Below are 10,513 nucleotides of genomic sequence, written 5' to 3'. Positions count from 1 at the left end.
CATTAGCACCTCTAGTAATATATTTATTGAGAAAAATGGTGACATGTTCAATACTTATTTTACCCGCTGTACTTGTTTTTTTATCTCATGACCTCACTGAATGATGGACTTGCAGTCTGCTAGTGTTAAGTCGAAGTCTAGAAGAAGTTGGGTAAGCAGACCATCAGACTTCTCCAGGCAACCACACAACTTAATAATAATATTAAAGGTTTTTTCTATATACAGAATATTAGTTTCAGCTGCATTGCTCAAATAGATAATTCTCATGAAGTAATTGTACATGGTTGTAATGACTAAGAAACATAATAAGCTTCACAGCAAATCGCCATGAAGGAAAAAAAWATATATTTTTGGCCACCCCTGTATGACCAGTGTTCACTCTCTGGATGCTCCTATAAAAATTGTCCATCTCTTCCATCGATCATTACCATTCATTTCTTAACACTTACTGTCCATGAAAAAGATTTTCGTTTATCATTCTTAGAGATACATTTCATCACAATCCAAACAACTTCTTAAAAAAGAAAACCCTCACTTGAAATCTGCATGACTTTAAAATAAGAACAGAATCCAGCCTAAGGGGTTTTCGAGGTAATTTCTGCCTGAAAACACACAGCAAAATAAAGCAAGAATATCTCCACAGTTATAAGGTCTAAATGCTAACTCTTGGTACCTCTGTAAAGGTAAAACCTTAAAGATAATTTCTTAAGTGAAACCACTATTGTAGCTCTTACTGTACCTGAGTTATTTGTGATTAAATAAAGAAAATTTGTAATTTTTTTAGCCTCGCTTAAATTTTTTTAAAATCAACAGTGCAAAACACAATGAAAATTCTTGTGAAAACCCAGGAATGCCCTTAGATTTTATACATCTACATCTTGAGAAAATTGTAGCAAAGTAGGACTGAATAAGTTGAAGTATATTCATTTCACAAAGGTTTTAGTTAACAGTGTGCCAGGCAGAAATGGCATTTTGGCACAATTTAGCCAAATGTACCCAAAACTGTGCCAAATGGGTTTTTAAAGAGAATCTGGTCGAATAAAAGTGTTGATTTGTATTGTAGGACTCATTCTGCATATGACATAAACTTTTCTTTTTACCTTTACACTGTGCATCATCAAAATCTACTGTTACACTATTCATCCAAGCGCCTACAGAAACGTAACTCCGCCTCCACGTTTTACACACGAGGGATGTTATTTATACTCTCGGTTACGCACAAACTTCACGTCACCAAACAAAGAGTAACACAGTGTCAAGATATATCCCTGAATTTGTGAGAGCTTCATCTTTTTAAAGATACCAAAGGGAGGGGTGTGGAACCAAAAACTTGCACAGCAACAGATGCTGAGAACTTCCTGATCCTGAAACGGTCCGCGACGGTTCAAGTAACTTACAAATGTTTATATAGCTCTAAAATCAGAAATATTTATCCAAAAATAATTTGGCGACTCATTTTAAAAACATTAAAGACACTTTTTGTGACGGACTTAGAAAAAATTTGGGAAAAATAAGTTTTGCACCTACTTTAGCAAACAACAAGGAATGACATCTGCTGGCCCTGTACAGGGCCCGTCGGGCTTAGTTGACTGTTGTCATGAGACTCTTGATAAACTGATACAAAATGTTAATGACATGCATAAATTGATTCAAATAATTTGAAATAGTAAAAACAGCAGTAGTTAATGTGACAGAGTTATAGTACTAAAGTTATAGTACTAAAGTCTTGCTCAGTTTTTTAAATACTTCCCACACCTTACTTATCACTGCACCCAAAAACGTGTCATCACCTTGAGATCCAAGTGTGCTACCCTGCAGGTATGAAGGTGCTGAAGAGCCTCCAAAGTTTCTCTTATAAATAGTGCCACCTTCTCCTCCATCACCTCATCGTGGCTGACGAGATAATCCAGCAGACGGCCGTCCTCCAGCCTGGCACACACAAACAAGTCCCAACAAGATAACTAACTGCTGACATCTGTGAGTGTAACAGATTAAATCTGATTGATTTCATCAGACTCACAGTTCCAAGACCAGCATCAGACAGGTGGGAGACTCGTACGTGTCGAGCAGCGCCACCAGCTGGTGGTTCTGGAAATGCTGGAGGATGTCTGCCTCATGAGCCACCTGCTCCTTCTTCTGCATTTTCTTACTCACGAATTTTACTGCAACCTGGACGGAAGATGAGAAAAACAATAGAAAAAGAAAGGTCGCAAAGAATGTCACTGAAAACTGAGAAAACAGATGAAAAGTAATTACATTTACAGTAATTAATGTAACTGGGCAGTAGCGTGTATTTGTGTGTAAGAAAGTGTTCAGAAACTGGAAGCCCGAATATTTGCACAGAAACCCAAGTTCCATTCTCAGCTGAAAAGGTTTATTCTTCAGATATAAAAACTTTATTCATGTGGTTTTGATGCATGAATATTTTAAAAAGCACAAATATAAAAGTAGTTTGAATGCAAAAACAACGCTCAGGGAAAAAACTGCTGACTCAGCATTTACACAAAGTAAATTGACCACTTTTTAATTGAGTAATAAAACAGAACTGAATGTTCATCTTTGTGATGTCTTACCTCTTTCTTTGTGGACCTGTTGAGACATTTTCTCACGACAGAAAAACGACCCCTGATCAGAGAGCAGACAAACAGCAATGAAACCCACAGCTTCAGACTGATGGAAGGAATAAAGCTGACTCAGGACGGCTGTACGTTAATACCTTCCAATCTCACAGATTTCAGTGAAGCTCAACTCAAAATGTTCTTTCCACTGAATCCCAGTTCCATCATACCCAGAGTCTGGATAGAGCAGAAACAGACACGTGTTTTTTTTAAAAACAACAGGATAATAATGTCTGCACTGAGTGTGTACGTGTGTGTCACTTACTGCTGCTGGCCAATGCAACCATATTGGAGGGCTCGGATGGCGGGCCGACACCCCAGCGATTGGACGCTCGAACTCTGAACTGATAGTGACCTCCAGGAATCAGATCATCAAGTTGTACACACTCCTCCCTGCTGCTGGCTGACTGCTGCCAAAGCAACGAGTCTGAAGGAGGAGGAAAAGGACAGTGTGAGCTTGAGCCTGTTTGCAAAGACAAGAAGTTTTTTTTTTTTTGGATCCAACAGTTCACACTGACCCTCTTGTCTGTACTCCACAGTGTAGCAGCTGACAGCACAGTGTGCAGATGAAGCTGGGGGTGGCCAGTGGACCAATACCGCTGTGCTGCTTGCCTCCTGAGCCACCGGCCTTCCTGGGGCTGCTGGGATACCTGGGATATCATCACAATAATCAATTCTGAATCAATTTATGTACAAATGTCAAAAATTATATTTACCTTTTTCARCAGGAATATTTCCAAACTGTGAAATTAGCTAAGGTAGTTCCTCTTTAAAATAATGGTGATAAATGTGTGTTCACCAATACAGACCAACAACCTTTTGTTGACAACCACAGTTGTCAAAAATTTTAGAGAAATTATTTGTAACCAGGTTAGATCAATATGGATTAACAGTCAGCATGGGTTTAATGCAAATAATTCAACAGCAATGGCTCTCATGGAGTTGATAGAACAAATAACTGCTGATGACCAAAAACAGTACTGTGTTAGTATTTGTGTTGATTTAAAGAAAGCATTTGACACTACTGACCACTCCATTCTCTTTATATATGGCATTAGAAGACCTGCACTACAGTGGGTATCTAGCTATTTGAAAAACAGGAAACAGGTTATAAAGATAAATGAAGTAAGATCTGAACTTTGTAACATCACATGTGGAGTTCCTCAGGGTTCTGTACTTAGACCATAATTATTTATTTTAAATGCGAATGACATGTTAAATGTGTCAGGACTTTGTAAATGTCTTCTAGTTGTAGATGATACGACATTTATTTGTTTGGGTAAAGCTATAGAATGAATGTTGGAGATGATACAGACAGAATTTGTAAAAATACAAACTTGGTTTAAACTTAATAAATTATCATTAAATTTAGATAAAACTAACTATATAATATTCAGTAATACAAAGAACTGTTGATATTCCATTTAGAGTTGATGATGTTGAGATCTGTAGATTCAGTGAGGTGAAGTTTTTGGGTTTCATCATTGATGAAAAGCTGACATGGAATCCATCCATCCATTATCTTCTACTTTATCCGAAGTCGGGTCATGGAGGCAGCAGCTTGAGCAGGGAAGCCCAGACCTCTCTCTCCTCAGCCACCTCTTCCAGTTCTTCTGGAAGGACTCCAAGGCRTTCCCAGGCCAGCCAGCAGACATAGTCTCTCCAGCGTGTCCTGGGTCTTCCTCGGGGTCTCCTCACAGTTGGACATGCCTGAAGCACCTCCCTAGGGAGGTCTCCAGGAGGCATCCTTACTAGATGCCCAAACCACCTCAACTGGCTCCTCTCGATGTGGAGGAGCAGCAGCTCTACTCTGAGTCTCTCCCACATAACTGAACTTCTTACCCAATCCCTAAGGTAGAGTCCAGCTACCCTGCGGAGAAAACTCATTTCGACCGCTTGTATCCGCAATCTTGTTTTTTCGGGCACAACCCAAAGTTCGTGACCACAGGTGTCATGATTGGTGTCTGTGCTTATGATTTATTCTAAGTTTTCTGTCTTTTCTTCCTCTGTTTTCTTCCTCCTTTCTGCCTTTGATCCAGCCCCGCCCACTCATACCTGATCCTCATGTTTCTTCCTCAGGTGTTTCTTGTTTCTACTCAGTTTCCCTTTACATTCTGTGCTATGTTTTGATTGGCTTGGTTTGGTAAGAACCCCAGATGCAGGACTGAGTGAGGTGGTAAAATATTTAATAAAATGAAAACAAGAAGCTGACAAGACAGCAAACTAAATACAAAAACTTGGCTTGGCAAAGACATGAACAAAGAACAGCAAAAAAGATCTGACAAACACTGAAGACACTGTACAGAAGATAAAGGGAAACTAATGAGCAGAAACAAGAAACACCTGGGGAAGAAACATGAGGCTCAGGTGTGAGAAGGCGGGGCTGGAGCAAAGGCAGACAGGAGGAAGAAAACAGAGGAAGAAAAGACAGAAAACAGAATAAATCACAAGCACAGACACCAATCATGACCATAGGTAAGGGTAGGAATGTAAACTGAGCTTTGTCTTACAGCTCAGCTCCCTCTTCACCACGACAGACCAGTACAGAGTCCACAAAACTGTGGAAGCTGCACCAGTCTGTCTATCAATCTCACACTCCATTCTTCCCTCACTCCCGTACAAGACCCCAAGATACTTGAACTCCTCCACTTGAGGTAGAACGCCACCCCATACCCAGAGAGATCAATCCACCATTTTCCGACTGAGGACCATGGACTCAGATTTGGAGGTGCTGATCCTCATCCCAGCTGCTTCACACTCAGCTGCGAACCGCTCTAGTGAGAGCTGAAGTTCCTGGTGCGATGACGCCAACAGAACCTCATCTGCAAACAGCAGAGATGAAATCCTGAGGCCCCGTGAACCGGACTCCCTTCACCCCCTGGCTGCCCCAAGAAATTCTGTCCACGTAAGTTATGAATAGAATCGGTGACAACGGGCAGCCCTGGCAGAGTCCAACTCCCACTCTGAAGGGGTCCGACTTACTACCGGCAATACGAACCAAACTCTGGCACAGCTTGTATAGAGACTGAATGGCCCGTAACAACGGATCCACAATCCCATACTCGCGTAGCACCCCCCACAGTGTACCTCGATGAACATGGTCGAATGCCTTCTCCAAGTCCACAAAACACATGTAGACTAGATTAGCAAACTCCCATGACCCCTCGAGGACCCTAAAGAGGGTAAAGATTTGACCCAGTGTTTCACAGCCAGGACAGAACCTGCATTGTTCCTCCAGAATCTGAGTTTCGACTATCAATCGGACTCTCTTCTCCAGTACCCCTGAAAAAAAGGCTTTACTGAGGAGGCTAAGGAGAGTGATACCCCTGTAATTGCAGCACACCATCCGGTCCCCCATTTCAAAGAGAAGAACCACCAACCCAGTCTGCCAATCCAGTGGCACTGCCCCCGATGTCCACACAATGTTGCAAAGGCATGTCAACCAGGACAGCCCCACAACATCCAGAGCCTTGAGGAAGTCAGGGCAGATCTCATCCACCCCTGGAGTCCTGCTGCCATGGAGCTTTTAACTACCTCAGAGACTTCGGCTCCATTTACGGACAGACCAGCCCCAAAGTCCTCAGACTCTGCTTCCTCCATAGAAGACGTGCCGGTGGGATTAAGAGGGTTCAAGAAGTATTCTTTCCACCACCCAACGACATCATTGGTTGAGGTCAACAGCACCCCACCTTCATTGAGCACAGTGTTCTGGTTACTGTTAGTGGGGGATGGATATAAAATCCATATGAGCGGAGGCCTCCTAAATGGGCTCATTGATCTCCCCATAAAGACATTGGTCTTTATTCGAATCTTCTCAACCCTCGGATGAAGGACACAAGGTTAGAAACAGTGTTCTGAGATTCTCGAGATCCATAAAGGGGTCCCCAAGAATTCTTTTCCTTTGACCACTCAGAGCCACGCAGTGGCCTAAGTAGTGCAAAGAGGTTTCTAATTCAATGCCACAGGCATCACACAGACCATTGTCATGGAGTCCCATCACCGTTTTGTGGCAGTTGAGCAGATTGTGCCCAGTTAGGACTCCAACCAGTGTACTTAGAGYTTTCCTTCTCAGGGCAATGAGAGCTTTCCCAAACCTTAGATTTGGGCCAGAGCACAGTGTTAGTGAAGTGCTGCTTCCCCCACCTCAGCCACCAGATGGTTTGCCAGAATCTCCTCAGAGCTGATCGAGAATCTTTGCCAAACTCCACCCATATCCGAGCTTTTGCCTCAGCAATGGCCAGGGCTGCAGCCCGCTTGGCCTGTCGATACTYCTCAGCTGCCTCTGGAGTCCTACCAGCCAGCAAGGCCAGATAGGACTCCTTCTTCGGCTTGACAGCCAAACCATCCATCAAATATTGTTTTATCAATTGAAATTATTGAAATTATTRAAGTTCTATGATTTGGTTGATTATATTTTATCAGTTTTCTGAAATTGCAACGGATGGATGGAAGGACGGAGATCATTTACAATCCCCCCTCCTAGGCAACGGGGGGCAAAAAAGATAATGTGTACAGATTAGAGCAGTGTTTTTCAAAGAAGGCCATGACCCCCTGGAGGGCCACCGGGGGACAATAGGTGACCCCACAAAGATGGAGAGAAGATAAGGAAAAAAAAGCCAAAAAAAGGAAATATAAAAGTTAAATCTAATAAATGTTTTGATAATTGCAATGATAGAGGTATTATTTTGTTGCACCTTTAGAGCCATAGGATCATCATATGTTGAAAATACTAATAGCCAATATTCCTTTACAACACAACCTAAAACAAAGTGGTGGAAATACTGAAGAAAGTGAGTCAGATACATCTGGTATGATTGATAGACATCCATTGCTACAGAATCTTAAATTACCGTTCTCGCTTTTTGACTCCGTTTGATCATTTAGTTCCCAAAATCTTGTTTGAATGAAAACTATTTTATGATGCAACATAGAGCAAAATATTTGGATGCATTGATATTTTTTCTAATTGCATCACAGTCATCTAAATTGCAATCAAAACAAATTATGATGTCTTTGAAGGTTCCCACCCCTAGTACTGGAGGGAGTTGGTGTCTGAAAGTGGAGAAAAGCTCTTCTGACGAGTTACCTTGAACTTTAATGGAGGCAGAAGAAGAGGCAGAGCCATGGTCATTAACCGCTATGCAGGTGTAGATGCCTGTGTCCTGTGGCATGACATTACAAATCTTCAGCAAGATGTCACCGGTGTCCCTGGAGAGGAAGTAAAGTACAATCAAAATGCAGTGGATGGTGGAGCTAAAAGGCTGAGTGATGAGGATCAAAAGATGGAAAGAATAAAGATGAAAAAGTAGATTATTACACAGTCAGCTGTGTCAGCGTTACCTGATATCAATGGTGAAGCGGCTGGTACTGGTCACCAGGTTCTGATCAGGGCCCTTCAAGGTGACTGATGGTTTAGGTCGTCCGCAGGTTTTACAACAGAGAACGACAGTTTCCCCAAGTGCACATACCACATCTGACAGCGGCACCAGGAACTCTGGAGGCACTGCACAATGAAAGCACATCACAGTCTACAGACTCCTGCACTAATGGCATAAACCACTAATTTATTTACAAGTGTTTTACAGTGTAACTGCAAGTTTCATTTATTGTTATCCTGCTATCCTAAACCTCAACAAGACTCCTTACACACATTAATAATTTAATTTCCAGCTGTGAGCAGTCCAAGTTTCAAATGCTATACATTAACACCTTCAGTTAATAAGATGTGTGAGGTGTTTTGAATAATAAGTTTAAATCAAGTGTCTCACAACATTTTGTTTTAGATGATGAGTACATTTATGAACAGAGTGAAATTGTAAACAGATTTAATAAATATTTTGTGAATGTCGGGCCAAATCTAGCAGCACAAATTTCCAATGCTAATAATTGTATGACTAGTACCTTTGAAAACTGTACAAACAGTTTTTTCCTTAACAAAACAAATAAGGAAGAAATAATGAGTATGGTCACTAATTTTTCAAATAAAAAATCCAAGGACTTGGTGGATATGGATTTGACTTTTGTGAAGGAAATAATGGTTTATATTGTTGAGCCTTTTACGTATATATGTAATTTATCATTTTTGACTGGGATATTTCCCGACAGTATGAAGATTGCTAAGGTAATTCCTCTCTACAAGAGTGGTGATAGACTTTTGTTTTCTAATTATAGACCTATATCATTATTACCCCAGTTTTCTAAAAATTTGGAGAAACTGTAAAGAGATTGGACCAATTTGTTGATGAGCATAATATTTTGAGTAATAGCCAGTATGGCTTCAGAGCTCATTTTTCAACAACTATGGCTGTTATGGACTTGATAGAAAATATAACTAAGGCTGTGGATCAAAAAAATACTGTGTTACTGTTAACATAGACCTAAAGAAAGCTTTTGACACTATTGATCACAGCATTCTTCTTGATAAATTGAGCAGATATGGTCTGAGTGGCTCAGCTTTGAAATGGGTATCGAGTTATTTAGAAAATAGGAAATAATTTGTGTAAATTAATGATGTAAGATCAACTTTTGAGACAATTACTTGTGGGGTCCCACAGGGTTCTGTGTTAGGACCCAAGTTGTTTCTTTTGTATGCCAATGATTTGGTTAATGTGTCTGTTGTAAAGAAATGTGTCATGTTTGCAGATGACACTACCTTTTTTGTTCGGGAAACAATTTAGAACATCTGCGAGCTTTGTTGCAATTAGATTTTGTAAAGATACATGACTGGTTTGATTTTAATAAATTATCACTTAATTTGGATAAAACTAACTTAACAAAACATTACGTTTGATAAGTTATGGGCAGTCTCTGTTTGAATAATTTACATTTGTTGTTGTTTTTTTGTTGTTGTTTTTTCTCGCTCAGCTGTTCATTGGATGAAATAATAGCAGTTTTTATTATTTTTATTTCTTTGTTGATGTATATTTTGTTATTTTTATGGATATTGTTTTAATTGGGGGCAGATATAAGATTCTTTTCTTCTCTCTGCTATATTTCATTAGATGAAATAGTATTTATTATTTTTATTTCTTTGTTGATGCACATTTTGTTATTTTTATGGATATTGTTTTAATTGGGGGCAGATATAAGATTCTTTTCTTCTCTCTGCTCCTTTTCATTTAACGATATTGTGCTTTTTTGGTTATTTTTAATGTTTGTTTTTCTTGTTTAAATGAAATAAATTTAATAAAAAAAGATTTACACTACGGTTGGGCGATATTGGCAAAAAAATTAATCACGATTAATTGTGGTATTTAGCCGATAACGATTAATATGATGATTAATCCCCTGGAGTCCCTGGACCCCTGCATGTCCTAATCACATGACCAATTTAAATCCCTCTAGTGGGAGAGATTTGTAAAAATCTGTTCCTAATTGTGTCAAAARTACAGACTTCAGGCTACATTATTTTTAAATTGTGTTGATAGACCAAGTAAAACTGGAGTTACGATAAATAAATTACAGAACAATTTTTAAAATTGTTAATGTTTGTCATATGTGAGAGGAGCACCAAGCAGGCTGACCGGGACAATCTCCAGTCAGTCTGCCTGGTGGCATTAATCGTATTAATTGTCAAGTCCCAAAGAATAATCGATTAGTTTTTCTGATGATTAACTGCACACGATATAATTTTACCCAACCCTAATTTACACTAAAAGTCTGATTGTTACAAGCAACCTGTCTGAGATGAAACTGACAGAAGTTTCATCATTTTATCATTTTGTCTTTTAACAGGTTTAGCTTAATGAATGTAGCACATTATTCAAAATCTGGAATAGCGTAAGGCAACTCTATTAAGATATTACCTTTGTCTAAGTTACAGTGGTTTGCAAAAGTATTCATACCCCTTGAACTTTTCCATATTTGTCACATTACAACCACAAACATAAATATAT

The 10,513-nt window shown here is 39.7% G+C and overlaps 1 protein-coding gene across 1 annotated transcript in view; it reads right to left on the bottom strand.

Moving 5' to 3' along the window:
* kalrna (kalirin RhoGEF kinase a) overlaps positions 1–10,513 on the bottom strand; it is a gene marked incomplete at its 5' end in the record, with an annotated part of 224,213 nt that overhangs the window by 5,644 nt on the left and 208,056 nt on the right. The window contains 8 exon segments of the mRNA XM_014027944.1: positions 1,791–1,929; positions 2,021–2,169; positions 2,574–2,625; positions 2,717–2,795; positions 2,884–3,045; positions 3,137–3,268; positions 7,705–7,826; positions 7,959–8,121. Of these exon segments, the coding sequence (XP_013883398.1) occupies positions 1,791–1,929; positions 2,021–2,169; positions 2,574–2,625; positions 2,717–2,795; positions 2,884–3,045; positions 3,137–3,268; positions 7,705–7,826; positions 7,959–8,121 (998 nt within the window).

This window comes from Austrofundulus limnaeus, unplaced genomic scaffold (genome assembly GCF_001266775.1).
Source record: "Austrofundulus limnaeus strain Quisiro unplaced genomic scaffold, Austrofundulus_limnaeus-1.0 Scaffold701, whole genome shotgun sequence".
Lineage (NCBI taxonomy): Eukaryota > Metazoa > Chordata > Actinopteri > Cyprinodontiformes > Rivulidae > Austrofundulus > Austrofundulus limnaeus.
Note: the sequence above shows the minus strand (reverse complement) of the source record. Positions and strands in the feature narration are given on the sequence as shown.